Source organism: Anoplophora glabripennis, unplaced genomic scaffold, assembly GCF_000390285.2.
Source record: "Anoplophora glabripennis isolate ALB-LARVAE unplaced genomic scaffold, Agla_2.0 scaffold125, whole genome shotgun sequence".
NCBI classification, from domain to species: Eukaryota; Metazoa; Arthropoda; class Insecta; order Coleoptera; family Cerambycidae; genus Anoplophora; species Anoplophora glabripennis.
In genome coordinates, this window is record NW_019416266.1 from 546,092 (window position 1) to 564,261 (window position 18,170).

General features: G+C 33.3%; 1 protein-coding gene across 1 annotated transcript in view; it reads right to left on the reverse strand.

Annotated features, from left to right (window-relative positions):
• Positions 1–18,170, reverse strand: part of LOC108903521 (MOXD1 homolog 2) — a 174,943-nt gene that overhangs the window by 6,881 nt on the left and 149,892 nt on the right. The window contains exons 4-5 of the mRNA XM_018705740.1: positions 13,034–13,312; positions 567–1,396 (exon numbers count right to left, since the gene is read on the reverse strand). Of these exons, the coding sequence (XP_018561256.1) occupies positions 567–1,396; positions 13,034–13,312 (1,109 nt within the window). The remainder of the gene's footprint in view (positions 1–566; positions 1,397–13,033; positions 13,313–18,170) is intronic.

Consider the following 18,170-nt stretch of genomic DNA (forward strand, 5'->3'; position numbering starts at 1 on the left):
AAAAAAATAAATTTTAATTGTTGTTGTATTTGTTACCAATTTTTTTCAAAACCGATTTATCTCGCAAACCGTTCATTTTTTCGAAATAAATAAAGAGTACCATTTTTAAAGAAAAACCTTCAGAGTATCTAATAATAATATTTTCAGTTTGATAAAATTACTTCTGTCAAAATTTTGAGAAAAATTGTGATAGGGCCAGTCCGTTTCTGGACACCTGATAATAGCAAAAAGTTGATTTTAGCATCAAATCGTAGAGCTCCATGTGTAATACAACGTACGAAAATTTTATTAAAATATACAGGGTGGTTTCAAAGTTATAACCCTAAACGTTAATTTCTAGGTACCCCTTTGACCCCCCATAACTCCGTTAGGGGGCACATTAGGAAGAAAAATTATAGGAAGGACTAGTTTTATTTTGACCTCCCCTATATACTCCCGAGAGATTAGGAGGTACTTACCGGACACCCTGTATATTGGAATTGAATTAGCCCAATATCTTCGAAGTAAAGAAAAAATAAAAAAGTTGGTAGGTATTAAAAAATGTTTAATTTAAAAAAGGTACATACCCCGTGAGTTCCTGGATCCCCAAAGAGTGCAAAACCGTGGGCAAGCTAGGCAAACTGTGGCACACAGCCAAAGATTTCTGCCTGGGGTAGTACAGTCCCATCACCAAACAAGTCTCCTCGCGGCTCGTCAGCCCTCCGAGCGTTATAGCACTTCTACCCGAACTGTTATACGTGCACTGAGCTATCAGATGATCACCAGGCAAAATTTTCACCGGAACCCCGAGTTTGCGATATTCCTGATAGTCCGAATCCACGTTATCGTCGCTGGCGATGGGTGCCTGCTCTACGTTACCGCGAATATGCTTCAGCGCCACTTGCTTCCCAATCTTATGCGTCTTCATGACTATCGCGAACATATTTATGCCACTACGAGGTAAAGCTTGTCTAGTACATTCCGCCACGCAATGTCCAGAGGAAACCACCTTCTGCTGACCCGGAGGAATGATGTGCCTCCAGTTCGGGTCCATGCCTATGGAGATGACGCCGGCGTCGTGCCTTCTAAGTTCCGGAGTGTAGAACAGACGCAACCCAGAACCGTCCAGAACACTGTGGCTTCCGTCTAACGGACTGATGTAGTGGGTCTCCATCAGATAGTACCTGGAGTTCTGGGAGTCCAAGGGGTAACCAGCTTCTGGAGGGAAGCTGAAGCCTTCGGAACCTTTGGCCCAGCTGGCTACCACGGTGTTGCAGGATAAAGGTTGGGTGTGGGTCTCGTAACACTGACGGCCAGTGGTGTCGGCTAGTTTTTCCACCTCGGGGTTGTCTTGGCATTCGTAGAGGACGACGTGTTGGAGACCGTTGAATCCCGATATTCCTCGGAGGGGCTCGTACTGTAACAAATGAGGATTATTACTGACATGTGCTTAGAAAAACTAAAGACATATAAAGTAACGTAGAATACATTGCATATACATTTGAGTAACATCTTTCAGAGCTCAAACATTGATTATAACTTCGGTGATGACGTTAGAATCAACGCAAACTTCTAGCGGGTGGTCTCAAAGCTAAAGAAAATTAGCAGCGTAAGCGTATAACGCACATACTCATTTCCCGAAACTAATATCTAGTAAAGATGACAGTTTTATTTGCACTAGCTAATTGCCGCGGTTACCCAGCTCAAACTGGGTTTACATTGGAAGCAAATCGTTGGTCCTATCATCACCAAGGCAGCAAATATTTGCCAAGTGACATAGTTTTGAGTATCAATATTTGATATGGTAGGTCCCTCTTTGAAGTTGGTTTGTAATTGAACGATTCTACAGGGGTGTAAGCGGTGTAAGCCGACAAAAATCTGGGAAGAGGGCGACCAGAGTCCGTAAAATGGCTCACAGTGGTAGCTAGGATCGAAAAGGCCAGTACTACATGAAAAAAATGTTTATAAAAATATAATTTATATATAAAACGTATATTCGTCTTGTTACGTTATGGAAATACAACAGTTTTCGCCACGTTTTGATTTTTACTTAAAATTCATTATGGAAATTTTTAAATTTCGGGATCGATCTATCCTTGAAGACATACGCAGTAAAAGCTTTAATTCTCATATTTATGAAGGCGTCTTATGTGCTGTGCGTGGTAACATACTGGTTATGAATAATTTTGTACAAAAAAGATTACATGAACGGGATTTTCTTGAAAAACTGGGATGTTTGTGACACTGTTCAGATTTCTTATTTATTGGTACTTGTTAGATGCAAAATATTTGCGAATATTTATAACAATAAGAAGTTATCAGTTTTAACTGATATATACCACAAATAACTACAAATAAACTTTATTAAATACGAAATGATTACACCAATCAATGTTGTAAAGACAACACACATGTATATTATGAGAAAATTAGTGCAATCTTTTTTTATATGTCTCAATATATTTTGTAAAATGTCTATACTATAAAGAATTTTAAATAGAAACACAATATCGTGGCATGTTTGTTTTAGTATTATACCAAAATACATTCTCTACATCATTACAATAGGGACAGATTTCTGCACAAAATGGAGGAGTTCTTCTTATTTTGCTAACTTTGATAATATGTAGTGCCTACATACTTTTCAATGCGCATTTTTTTTAATTTGTAAATATTTACAGAAGCTTTTTAACATTCTCAACAATAACATAGCAGCAAACGCTATATATAGAAATTTCCGCACAAAATCTATGACATTTGAAGATTTAATTAGTATTTACTTAATTACAAATCTAATACAATTTTTGAAAAATATAACAAAAATTCTAGAAAATTATGAATTTTAGAAAATGTGCTGATGCATTTTAAAACAGTTGAAAGGAGAATTCAAATCTGATTATGCTGTGGTGTAGATTATGTATAAATAAAACCTTTTTATATCATATTTACTCTTCAATGACTATCTATAAATGATAATACGACTATATCACAATGTCCTAGATATTTCCAAATATTTCATATGCCCTAGATTATATTTATCAGTTCGGATATAAAAACATCCTCACTTCGATTAGAACATAAATAGAACCATTATTTTCTCTTTGTTGTGGAGGTATTGACTAACTTCTCCATATTTTTTGTAAAACTGATAACATCATAATGGTCATACATACTTTACCCAATCAATGAATAGTTTTGTTAAGCTGGTCTGTGTGGGTTTAATCGAATATCTATAATTACAGCTAACAGAATTGAGTTTTCGAACTGAAAAATATCTAGATCAACAACAAAACATTGTTTGTAATCACATATTTGTAGTATTTTTAATTTGATAATTAGCATTTCAAAAAACATTGCCTGTTTTCGTTCTCAAAATGACTGATAGGGGGTTATTTAAAATTTGTAATTTTTTTTCAGTGAGACAGACATATGGATGAGACATAAAAAAGTGCTACAGTTATGAGTAGATACTGCTACCTGTTGTGTCGTTACCAGACGAAATAATTATACTGGCAATGCCTTGTAAACAGCTTGGATCATTCGTCAGCAGAACCAGCGTACATATACTTATTTGTTCTCATCAGTATGTCACAGATAAAACAAATATATTATTTAAAATAAATAAAACATAAACATAATTAAACCGTGAACAATTTAAATTTAAGCAGAATTCCATCATGTTCCGAAGGCTTCCGAGAGGCAACGGAGGTTAGCCATCGCAGTCCTGTTGCAATGCCGCATTTGGTTACAAATTTATTCTAGTATACGAATCAAGAAAGAGCTGATATGGTTAGAACTTATTTTTTGTCAGGAGCAAAGAAGACGATATCAAATAGATTATCCCGACTTATAAGTACCGAATAAGAAAATGTTTTTTAGTTCAACATTTAAGAAATTACGGGAGCTTTGTACGCCAATACATGGATATAGACAAACTCAGGGAATGAGAAACTTTAAACGCCGTGAAAGAGGATTCTGGTACCACTACTCGCAGATTAGCCACAAGATTTCAAGTATGTCATATGCGGTAAAAATCAGGTGAATAAACAGATTATTTAATTATTTTTATGTAGATTACTTGTCAAATACCGTTCCGTATTTAATTTAATTTAAAAGAATAACTTTTTCATTTTTGTGAGATATAGGGCTCCTGACGAACACCCACTAAACAAAATCAACGCGCCAAAGAGCAGTTCCTCACGATAAATGGTGTCGAAATTTGTTTTTTGATAACTTTTCTTTTAAATTATGAGATTTGACAACAATGCATAGCCCAGATCCCAATTATACATGCGCTACGACTAAAGAGCGCCGTTGTTTGAGGTTATAGTAGCTTGTCCAGCGGCGGGGTATGAAAATTACTAAAAAAAAGGTACAATAATGAAGTTTTGAATTTAAAAAAATTCCACTCAGTTACATCCTGTATTTCCATTATTTTAAGAAAGACGTTCTGAACAACATGTTTGAAGAAATAAGGAACGCAACTTCTACTAAAATCGTACAAATAGGGTAAAGGAGTTGAAGCACCGTTTTTATTTCTTGATTTAATCAAAATGAAATGTAGACTCATATTTGCCGTTTAATTTCCCCGTTATTGCGTCGCACGCGCCTGGAACAAACCTGAAAGAATATTCCGGCTGACAGGACTGTTGGGACCGCGTCAACGAAAACGAATTTTAACAATAATTCGAAATTTGAATGACAAAGGGCCGTAAAATCGCATCCGGGGGCGGCACGCGCCCCCAACCCCGTCGAAAACTCGTGAACCGAGTTCAAACTAAGCAATTTACATGTCATATCTTCGGAGATTTCGGGAGCGACATGTGAATTCTTGGGGGACTGCAAATCGGATAGAATACTTCCATTACCGCGGAGCGAATCTCTAAGTTCCCCATACAACTCGAAGGCCTAGCGAAAATGAATTTACACCGAGTTGCATCGTCCTGTCCAATTTATTCCCAGTTCTGGAAATCCCCAGCGTGCCTTACTTTGTGCAGAATCGCCACTGGGTCCCACAAGCGGCAGGGAAAAGGTCGTTCAGGTAGGCCAGCGAGTGCTTGGACAACAATTTCATGATCTCGTGATAGGCGAAGATCATTGATCCATAAACTTTGATGATTCCCAAATAACACTGATGTATCCCTAAGTAAAACATGTATATGTTTCAGAAAGACCCCCCCATAAGTACAGGGGGTGATAGTATGACAAAAATAAGATTTTTTTTTATTATGAACTGTATGTCTATCTCCTCTTGTTTTCGAGATACAGAGCACCAAAATAAAATTTTTTAAATAGAATTCTTTCGAAAATTTCGAAACGGTGCGAAATATTTTTATGAAATTTGGTATTCCGGGGTTTTTAAGGATGCCAAATAAGCTGGTCTAATTATTTTTTGTATATTTCATAGTGGGCGCTAGTTATGCTATATTCCTATTACATTTTAAATTTCAATTTTTTTAAGGTTACATTTTTTACCATTCGGGATCCAATTTCTGAAGTATAATTTTATTTTCTAAAAATAATGTACTCTTGTTAGAACTTCCTAATGTCAACAGTTTTCGAAACAAAAGGCTTTCAATTGAACTCTTACAATATTACGGTGTATGAAATAAGTGACTTTTCTCAAAGTAGGCTTACGTCAAAACTTATTGATGTCTCATAGACAACGCATACATTCTTAGTAATATTTTAAACTCTAATTAACTTTATATCAAAATTTTAGTGACTGTAATTAGTCATTACTAACTACAATGAAAGAAATGGGCTTATTAAACTGTTTATCTAGAATAATGTGTATAGCGCATATTAAAACTTTTATAACCAATATACAACTATTATTTAAAAAAAGCAATCATCTCCATATTCATTATTCAATCAGTTTAACTGGAAGGTGCTTAATACACCTTATGCATCTATGAAATAAAGGTTATAATGAATTACTTATACATTATTAGGTGTTACAGACTTTATATTCCAGTTGTATAGTAGGGAAGATTTGTTGTATAAAGACCAGTATCCGAATTTGTATATAACAATTGTATTAACAGAATTATTCGTTCTTATACTGAATATGTTTCCGTTTTTAACGTGTAAAACGCATCTTATAATGGTTAAGTGATCGTCACCTCTCGGTGCATAATCGGTTATGATCGTTGTTAAGTTATATTCATAGTCTTGTAATAATAATCATATGTCAGACCCGAGAGCGAAGTGCGCCGACTCAATAAGAAACCTGGCTATTCCAGCCGCTGATTTAGGGTTCGCCGCACGAGCTCATCCCTTCCAAGATTTCAGTAGCATGCTATGCATGAAGGAGAACGGTACTCGACTATCTTATACAGTCCATTTTTATTGTCCATACATGTTCAATCATCGTCAAAATAAACACAAAAAACCACAACGTCTTTATTATATTTACTCAAGAAGAGAAAATACAACAATCGTAAAATTTCCGACAGTCCGCTGTGCATCGACTTACACACGTCTAGTTTGATGAAAATGGACAGTATGTGGGAATGGTAAATGGCGTTGTGTGAAATGGAAAATTATTATGTAAGTATCTAACTGTTTTATGGCTTGTAATTGTTTTGTTTTTTCAAATGTAAATCTTGTCTAAATCTTAAAAATTATTATTTTATAGGTCCTATTAGAAATCGCTGATGTTAAGTTTTACATAAGACGGTGACAAAGAAGAACATGGGTATAAAGTCAATCAACCAGAGGAAATAAAATTATATGGAAAGAAGCTCAACCTTTCTGGGGATGCATTCTTAAGGTGGAAGAGTTATAGTGCAAATTCTCATGTAATACAAGAAAATGCAGGTGCATCGTTGCTAAGAAAATAAACTGGACAGTTTTGGGAGCGATTTGTCATCATTTTTAACGCTTAAAAGTATGTTTTATGTATGTTTACATTAGAACCTTAGCTTGTAATTACAGTTATCCAATAAAATTTCTGAAAACTTAATGTCATATGTTTTTAACTCATACAGAGTATACAACAGTTTAATACATTTATTATTATAAAACTTATAACCAGTACTAGATGTTCTAATAACGATATGGAACACTTTAATAACAGTTATTGCTATTATTTCGTAAATGGTATAAAAAACGTTGTATACTAGTTAAACAATAATTTAATAAAGAATAAGGTTTATAGTCACTATACAACTGTGCTAGCAATACGCGTTTTATATCCAATATTCACCTGTTTAACTGTCACATATAGTATACAATGGTCTTATAATGGTATATAGAATTCTAATAAAGAATAAAACGCATTTCTTTCAGTGTACAGTCACTAACAATCCAAGAAATTTATAGACACTTGCAATAATGTCTTTGATGTAACTGATGTTAGTTTCGAGTCAAATGTAACACCTATATCCTTGAAATGGTCACATTTTGTTTAAAAACTTATCAATTTTAGATGCACAATTAACACTGATAAGATTGGTCTTTTTTGTAAACGACATACAAACACATTATTGAATATTAAGTGGTAAGAAGTTATTTTGACAACATGCGTTAATCTTTGTTAAATCAGACTCCAATTCCAAACAGCCGCTGAGGTTTTCCATGAGCTTGAACAATTTATCAATGTATTGCTGTTAAAATTCAGGCTGATGTCGTTTATAAATAAGTTAAACAAGTGTGGCCCTAGGATGGAACCTTGAGGAACAACTGACGTCGCATGTACTATCAGACAGATTGTAGAAAATAAGTAAAATTTATAGTCAAGCGACGGAAAAACAAACCATGGTCAAATCTGTCAAAATCATTAAATTTGACAGATCAGTAAATATGACGTCAACCTGATCAATATAGGTATACCAGATTTGTTACTGTTGATCTACCTGTCGTAAAACCATGTTGAGTTTTGGAAATTTGGGCTCCATAAAGACAATTGTTTTTTTTAAATTGGACAAATCTCTTTCTCTCTCTTCTCTAATATCATTATGGTTTTTATAGTGTTCTTATTACTGTGGTTTATTGTTCGCATTGATCTCACAAGTGTTCAAAATGGCCTGTGCGAGAATTAACTACTATGAAACGAATTGATATTATGTGTCGACGCTGAGGAAATCTTTCTCGATAATATTGAACTCCAAAGGCAGTTACCTTTTGCCAAACCATAACAGTACTGTATGTCAGTCATTTATTCTATTGAAAATTTCGTTTTAATTGCAATTACAATTAAGCAACTAATTCTGTAAAGCGTTGTGGGAAAATTTTATCTAGACATTTTATGAACCTTTTTTATGCCATTATTTTGTTTATTTTCTTTATCTTTATAAGGAGTTGTAATAAATTTGGGATTGATTTGATTAAATCTTCAGTAGATTTTTTTAAATGTGGTTAGTTTTTTTTGAAATATTCAAATAAAAACTACATTTTTTGTATATTTTAATTTTTCTTTCAGCCGTTATGAAAAACTGACACATAATTTTAGTGACAAACAAGATAGTCATAAGTGCTTCCCTCTAAGTCCATAAGATATCTATTTTTTTATTATCAGAGTACTATAAACAATGAAATTGAGCACTCTATCAAATTTTATGGGAGTCGAATACAGCTTTCTTTTAAGTTGCAGAATGTGACTTTATGTGTAATATTATAACACCCTGACGGAAACGATATATTTTAAGACTCATGTTATTATAAGCTCTTAACCTTATTTTCACATGGTCTATCTCTTTCCCAGAGATTTTTCACCTTATCTGTGTAACACTCTGTATTTAAGAAAAAGTTTTAAACAATTATATTTTTTGCTGTCTACCTGTAACGACTTGCAACGTCGCTGATAACGAAGAAACGCCTCCAAGACGGGCCACCCTGATTTATGTGTCACATTTTTATCGCAACGGAAGATCAGAATAATAAAAATGACAAGGCGGAACCTGTTACATACGCAGCAGTTGTAAATTAAAATTCCTGCTCGGGAAATTTCAGCATTCTGGCCATCTAGCGAACCATGAACGGCGAAATTGCTTTTTATCTAGATATCGTAATATTCATCTCATTTGGTATTCTAACGTCTGGTAATAGAGACAAGTTTTTTCGAAGTAGGCGGCGTCGAGGAGGAGTTTGTTTAAGGCAGATTGGAATGGTTCGAGACCGCCCAAATTCGGTTTGCCGAAAAAATTAACGGTGGTGATGGTAATCAACAACTGGCGTACCGGAATCGACAAAACAGGTGGATAAAACGCTGAATACACATACATCTTCAGTGATGTGATAGGTGGTTACTTAAAAGACAGCGAAGTCTTAAATTTCACAAAAAAAAGCGCTTTAAATAAATTTAAATTCAATTTATGTGAACTATATCAAGTCAAATTGATGGTGAGCTGATTCTACTCAAACATTTATATGTATAGCTGCGAACAAAAAGTTCTCGATCCAAAACTTTTTGTTGTCCATAGCTGTATTACAGATAAATCAATTAAAAATTGATATTTTAGATACTGCATTGTTTATTTCGACGTTGATCCCAGTTATTTTTTTTTGTATAAACCTGCTCAGTTTCTTGACACTGGGAAAGTACAGGGTGTTTTGGAAAGTTATCGATTTTCGCCTATCGACCTCTGGTTTTTGAGGGAGTGCATCAAAAATAATGTTTTAAAATTAGCTTTTAGTCATATCTTTTTCAAAAAACAATAAAATGTATTGGAATTTATTACAGATAAGTTCTTAAGTATGTTAATTACGTCAGTCTTGTTAGTTATTGACCATGTGCATGAGGTCACTAGCTACGATAAAAAATCCAACCTAGACAATGACACTAAAATTACTCCGATCGGACTCCTGCCCCCAGCGACCACGACGGAATATTTGTTACACTTTGAGAGTTCCTATGGACTTATATTTTCCTAACATCTAGAGTTACACTACCAATTCCTTATAGTCCAGTCACTGAAGGTGAAAATAAGGTAAAAGCTCCCAATTTTTTCGGATAGCATTGGATTTTTCTGAAAATTTGCATACAAGCTCATCTGACCCCCCACTTCAAAAGTTATATTGTCTAGATGTGCGCTTTTTCTATTTGGTGTGAAGATTTACGTATTTTAAAGATTCAATTCATGTTGGGTAAAGTTCCTTTCATGTTTTTTAATATAATTTATGAAATTTAATTAATTTTCAACCCTTAAAAATCCTTAAAAACTACCCTTCCATGCCTAAACAAATAGAAAAAAAAGTTTTTAACAGTTTAAAATATTCTTTTGGTGCATTCACAATGTATTGCATTTCTTTTGTTATTCATTAGAAAGCTTACGACTCATTACAAAGTTGCAACCCTTAAAAACCATAATAAAATAAACAAAAGATATTATTGAAAGCTTGAGATGTTTTAATGGTGTGCATATGTTGAAACTTTTTATTGGTTTTCAAATGATCTATGATATATTGCAACTTTTCAGCCACCCAAAAAACCCTTATGGAAGACCTACCCCTCATAAAAAACCCTACCCCCTTATAGAAAAATTTCCTAAAAATTATATGTGAGTATGGTGATATAATTATTTTTTTTAATTTTATTGAATTTATTCTTAATATTGTTTTTATTAATCTTATATATAAAATTCTCGTGTCACAATGTTCGTTCCCGTACTCCTCCGAAACGGCTGGACCGATTTTGATGAAATTTTGTGTGCTTATCGGGCAGGTCTGAGAATCGGCCAACATCTATTTTTCATACCCCTAAATGTTAAGGGTGGTCCACCCCAAAATTTTTTTTTTGTTGTTTTTTGGACAAAATTTAATTTTTTTATTTTTTTTATGATGTGGCCTTAAAAAATACATACAATCCTAAATTTTCACCCTTCTACCATCAACCCTTATTTTTTAATAGCGATATTAGTAATTCAATAATTTTCAACCCCGGTCGATAACTGATCAATTATCACTTGATCATTTTTTTTTATCCCCGCCAGGCGTCGACCGGTGTCACTTCTGACCCAGTAAACAGCACGGAGTAGGGATGAGATCTCTCTCACACAATGAGCCCTTTCTCACTCCCTACAGTTTTCGGCCATTATTATTATTGTTTGTGCATCAACCGTAATAATGACATTTACTATTACTATTAATAAAAAAAATATACACGATATACACTGAATAACACTAAATATAATATAGATGGTAGAAGTGAAATTTCTTTATGAAAAAACTACTAAAATAATCCTAGGATTAATTTATATGGCAAAACAACGTTTGCCGGGTCAACCTAGTATCAAATAAAATTTCAATTTCCGAATGTACACATACATATACATGTGGACTCGGATACGTGTGTATATGTATATTATTAAAATACTTACTCAAATCAGTTCACAAGTCCTCCAAAATACACAAAGATGATGGTGATTTATCTGCTCCGAAAATTTTACTCAAAAAATGCGATTAATTTTTTTACCATAACTTTTGTAATTTTAAAGTTATAAATTTACTCAAAAAAACATTTTGTAGGGAATTTAAAGCACTTTAAGTTCTGCGATTTGCAGTTTCTTTGAGCCCTTCGTTTTTTTGATTTTTAAGCTAAAAGGGCTCAGGAAATGCAGTCTTAGAGCTTAGTTTTGAGCTAATGGTCATAACAGTCAAATTTTGTACTACAAATATTTAAAAGAAACAAATTGTTCAGTAAGAAAAAACCTACAATTTCTTATTCTATCATTTTTTTATAACTGTCAGTTTTTGAAATATTTTGAAAAAGGGCGATTTTTTTAAAAATTTAAAAATTTTATTCAAAAATAAATGAAATATTTTTTTTTATTTAGGCATCTAAAATCGTTCAAATTCCCAAAATGTACTGTTAATGCATAAATAAAGTAAATTGCAGAAGAAATACGTTTAATTTTTTTTACGTCAAGTCATTAATTTTAATACCGATTTTTTTTCTCAAAAATTAAGTCAATCATTTTATTTTGATTGTAACTTCATTAATTTTCATGGTAACGACTTTTACCACCTCTCAATTTAAAGGTCTTTTCAACAACTTTAGTAAGTGTTGTATAAGTTTTCCTAGAAAAACCTTTAATTTTTTCTTTACTTCAACTTCTGGGCGTCATAACTTGGGTTCTATACCACCTACAAAAATTAAAAAAGCAATCTCTTTGCTATTTAATTACCTTCATTTTTGCATATGATTATTTTTTCGCAAAAAAATGGCTCAAAAACATGTTTAGGTGCATATAACTCAAAAAGTATTGATTGTACAAAAAATTCTTATAGGACATTTTTTTCTTAAAGTTCGTTATTTTTAACAAAAAAAAATCCCACCCTCCTGTAGGGGTGGCATCCACCTCTACGGTAAAAGCACACATCGGCACTATATAACTTTTGTTTCTTGGGCTATTCCCTAGCTACAGTTCAAATTTCACGTCAATCCATTCCATCCGAAAAAATTGGTAGCCAATATGCTTCAGTGACTGGACTATTAAAAGTTTCCAATTTTAAAATAAGTATTCCCTAGCGTCAAGTTTTTAGAGCCCTACTTCTTACTAGTAATACAAAACACTAAAGCACGTGTATTTCGAGGATATCCTAGGTCGTTAAGATATCCAGCGCTGAGAACGTAATTTTTAAAAGATTACGTGAAAAAAATTCGAATGACAGGTGTTGCCATTTGGTGCGTGCTCGGCCATATCAGGCGCACTTGATGGAAGTACGGGAGATTCCGCTGAAATGGATCATTTGGGGAGGATAAATTACTTCAATATTTCCTCCTTTCATAAAAAAAGCTTTACAAAGCTCGTGTACGAACTTAGCGCAGCGATTCTAGGAGAAACTTCAACTGTTAACTATCAAACGACTTGAATTTGTTTCGCATTTTAAGAGGGTAGCGATTTATATAATATAACAGCTTCAAATTTAAATGAAAATACCAAATCCAACGTTTAATAGAGATATTCTCTTCCATTAAAATGAATAACGACGAAGAAATAAGAAATAAGGACGCTAAAACTAGTCTGATAACGGTTAAAGTCAATGTGATGAACTCAAATGTATCGCATGGTTCATATTCCTTTGTTATTAAACTTAACCAATCACTCACCCTAATCAGATGGTGCTTCCTGGTGATGGTAGGGATTCGAAACACCCGGCACCAGTACAAAGTCTCTCCCGGAGCTGGCGCGTCTACAGCTGGGTTCTTCAACTCCCATATTCTTGCCGTTTCTTCGGGTCCAGGACCGTCTTGGTCTGCTCGTTGCACCAGGTAGAGAGACTGGCTACCTCTGGAGCTGTGATCGTGTTGAGGTAAAGACTTGGGCCCCACCGCACCACCAGAGGGTTCGCCCTTGTGGAACGCCCATACTATCCGCATGGTATCATTCTGTAACAAGAAAAAAACTGTTATCGATCCTTAATTACAATATAAACTTTCTACCAGTAAATGAAACTACGGGATATGTTCAGGAAATAAACGAACTTTTTTAATTTCATGATACTGTTCTCGAGTGCAACTTGTTTAAGTGTTAGTGACGATTTTTGAAATGTGCGATTTTCTGGAACAACGATGCAAAGAGGTCGATAGTTGATTGAAGATGATCCTCGACCAGAAAGGCCTTCGACTTCAATTGATGACACCCACGTTCAGAAAGTCAAAGACCTAGTGCGTGCAAATCGTCGGATTAACTGTCAGAGAAATTGCAGAAGAGGTTAGCAACTCAATTGCGCCAAGCCATGAAATTTTGACTGAAATATTGAACGTACATCGAGTTGCAGCAAAATCTGTTCCTCGTTTTTGACCGAACAGAAAGAAAATCGTGTGGACGTTTGGCAGCAACTCGTTGAACAATCCAACAACGATGAAACATTCATTCAATGGATCAGAACGGGAGAAAAATGGGTTTACAATAGATTGGCAAAGAATCTCCACGTCTCAAGAAAACAGATTTTTTTCACTTAAGTTAAATAAAAGGTAGTTATAGAACAAGGAAATTATAATAGTCGTATAACGTGAAATGTCAGGAATCAAATTGACAAAATTAAAAAATTCAAAGTTTAATCTAATTAAAAACCACATATTTACACATGCAGTTAATAACTTAAAAAAACATTTCCAATTATAAAATAAATTGATAAAAATGTTTGTTTCGTATAAAAAATTTTAATAGTAAGTAAGTCAAAAACACCATACGTTTCAAGATTTAAAGATGACTGTAAATATAGAAGTTTCCATAAAAAGTTCCATATGACATTATTAAACATTTAATTTCTTTTAAATCTAAAAGTCTATTTAAGAAGTACAGAAATCAACACATTTAAATCTGTGTTCAGTCAAGTAAAAAAAAGTGACATCGATCTGAAACATAAAGACAATTGAATTTCAGTACATAACCCAGAAATACCGTATCAAATTGAAATATAAATAGTGTCACTAAAACTTAAGTGAGGTTATGTACATTTCTACAAAAGGGAGTAAGTAAAAACCTGGGAGAAGGGCAGAGATGAGATCCAGCCAACAAAAACCTACTCAGGAATACAAAAACGACCTAGAAGACGAGTTGAAGACAAAAAGAAATACAGAAGAAAACCGGCCAAGTAAAAGAAAAGGTATTTTTAGTATTGATCATTGTCTGTTACGACAAAAAGTATATCTAAAAAATTGTGTGCCCTTTCTAAACCTTACTTTAAACCCACGATACGCGATAAACTTTTTTAAATTTTCTTAATTAAGAATCCTATCAATCGAAAATCACGCTATCGATCAAAATTTTTATGGTAGAATTGACATATTGTTTTACTATTTGTTCACAAAGTTTCATCAATATTTACTTATTTTAAAAATTGCTCCAAATATAAATATGATTTTCTACAATTTTTCGCCCATTGTTAATGCAAAATATAATTTTTTTGATTCGCAGTTGTTATAACTTTATAGAAAATCGTCAAATAAAAAAAAATAAAGAATGGCTTTTTTGATTTAGGGCTTACTTTCAATGTTACAGGGAAAAATATGTCGAAAAACGGGCTATTTTTCGTTCTTTTTGTATGTCTGTTGTTCCTCTGAATTTAGCAATGTTTTTTTGGAATAAGCAAACTCGAATTCTTATTCTACATATTATTTGAGATTTTTCTGTACAACAAAATATAGATGACTTCAAACACAAACGCCAAAGCCTACTTTTACTGTTCTACCCCCTGGACTAAATAGCATATTACAACCAATTTATTTTAATGATTTTAAATGTTTAAAAAAACCATTCTTTAATAAGTAGTTTATATTATATATTTTCGTTCTGATATTCCCTGGAAAAAAGTCCTGTCTACGCCTTTGCATGGTATCATACTAGTTATGAATAAATATATGTGTAAAAATTCGAATGTAATCATTGTTTAAATACAATTTGTACTAGTAATATTTTTTTTTCAACAGCCCTAGACAATTTATACAATTTATGCAAATTTCTACTCGCCAAAACAATTAATTGGTCAAATAGACCTTCGTACCAAAATGCCTCCTTACAAAGATACAGTGTGTTGATGTTGATGACGCCAAATTTCAAAACAATCTGTTAAACCGTTCTGGCAATAGTAAAAATACTATTTTTATGATTTTCAATAAAATATACACACAATACGCGTATAAGATTTTATTAGTTTTCATTCTTCACAATTATGTTCACTTTTTTTATAAAATACAATGTAGTTTTCGATTATATTGCATATTCACGGTAATACATTATACATAATAATTTGTAGGAACCTCAGATTGTGTATATAAGCTTCGGGAAGGCTTACAGTAATAAAATATTACTATTCAGCCCACAAATACGTGCTGGGAAGCCTTATAAAGTAACACGGCAGCACTCTCATGGCGGCAATAAAAATTTCCTCGCCTGCCATAAATCATCTATGAATAGACAGGAAGCGGATCGGCATCGGGGCGGCCGGGAAACGTTAAAAGTTCCTAAGGAATTCCTCAAATATTTACTTAGCATCCAGGCCCTATAACATAATTCTCGCTTAGGCCTGATAGACGCTGTCCCTTGCACGACGGCAAACACGAGTAATTGGGCAAAGCTGCGCCCGATCTTCTCTAAGCCCTCTTCGACCGTGGGGAAATCTGCCCCGCCGCGCGTACACTCAGAAAACAGCTCGTTTGACGACAAGATTTGCGTTTTCGGGCAGAACTGTGCTTAAAACCGAAAAATTAAAGCTTTTTAGCGTTTCTACGAGGTTAGCAGTGAAATTAAGGAAGTTGGTGCAAAAATCTGCACGAAACAGGATACTAGTGACGTCATGTGACACATTAAGACGACTTGTCCATCACAGATCCATGGCAAGAAATGATAACAATTGTTTAAATGTTTTTCCATACAAGATTCTTTAGTTTGAAATTCGATAATAATAGAAAAAAGTGGAATAAATTTGTTGGGAAAATGATGATAAACTATTAGTTGTTAATGTAAATTATGTTACTATTTATAAATAGTTATTCAAATGCACACGGCAAATACAATTTACAGCAGACGTAAAAACGAAAGGCGTCGAAGCGACATCAACTACTACAAGCTTCTGTAAATAACTGAACGGTTAAAAACGCGAGTCAGCTGTGAAGGTCACCTACCCTCGCGCCGGCTCTGTTAGACTCTGCACGTGCACTAAGCCTAATCATAACAATTTAATTTGAAAACTTTTTGTTGTTCACGGGTATATTTAGGACTGAGAATACGCCCTGTTGTGAGTATTTTAAAATTGTACTACATATAAGTTTTTTTACATTTTAGTATGTAAATTATTTTAATATAAAAATATAATATTCTGAAGTTCAAATATTTGTTTTCATTTTAATTTCATAAACTTTTTGCAAGAAAACGCAATGGTTGTAAAGACATTTCTCATTGACGAAAATAAAGTATTTGGACAAACAAACATATCTCATTTGTTTTTTTTTTTTCAAAAATTGACGAAACTGTAACCTAATAAATAATAATTCTGAAACAACATATGAATTTTTTGTTTATATTAGCTTTTAGAGAAAAAATCAATGAACATTAGTGACATAGCGCCGATTGACGCTTCCACCCTGTTGGGGGGTTGACAGCCCTTCTCGGAGGTGGAAATTTTTTTTCAAAAATAACGCCGGAAATCGATAGAGAATCGAATTTTGAGGAAAAAAATATTCGAAGAATTTTTTCGAGAAATCAATAGTTTTTTAGTTATTCGCGATTAAAAACTTTTGAGTGAAAAAAAAATACTTTTCCAAAGTACTTTTCACGAATAATTCAAAAACTACGCATTTTATTTAAAAAAGTGCAATGAACAAAAATGTAGCTTATATAAACAGAGAAAATCGTTTTTAAAAAGGTGTTGTACGTTCTATACAAAGCGAAATATGGTTAGTGGAAGGGGACTTGTTTTGGGGGGAATATTCGAATCGATGTATTCAACGTCAAATAACGGAAAAAGGATTAATTCTACGTGTATAACGCTCCTGGAGTTTTTTGTAGTACTCAAAAAGAGCACTTATAAAAGTTAATTAGAGCAAAATTGAAGGAGTTATCGTCAAAAACAGATGGATTGCTCATATTTTTTAAAGAAAAATGAGCAGTAAACGCTGTACCATTTCCATTAGAATTAAAATTAATCGTAGACCCTTTACAATTAATTCTATTTTAGTGTTTTTCATACGATCCTGAAGTTAGACCGGTTTAGAATGAGTAGTTTTTGAATAATGTACGGTAAAAGTTGAAAACGTATTTCATTATTCAAAAAAAATTGCCTTATTTGTATAATAACTCTGAAACTATGAAAGATACGTAAAAAATTATAGACAACAAAAATGTAGTTTTTTTTTCCACAAATATTTTGCTTCTTTTTTATTCCTATAGCATAAAAAATAAAAGAGATATCGCCGCTTGAAGTTTCCATTTTAGTGAAAAAAAGACCTGTCTCGAACCCTTCGATCATTTCCCTTTAAAAAACGAAGGATTTAAAAAGATTTACATGCCAACGATCTTACAGCGCTTAAAATTATCTTTAAAATGCTTTTTTGTAGGATACTATATCTTCAAAATTAACCGAGTCATGGTAAAAAAACCAATGACATTTTTTCGGAGCAAAATTAATAGGCTTTCTCATTGTTATATATTATATTACACAAATAAAATAAGTAAAAAAATATGATTCATTATATTTAAAAATCGATTATAATAAAAATATTTTACATTAATATTGGTAAAGGG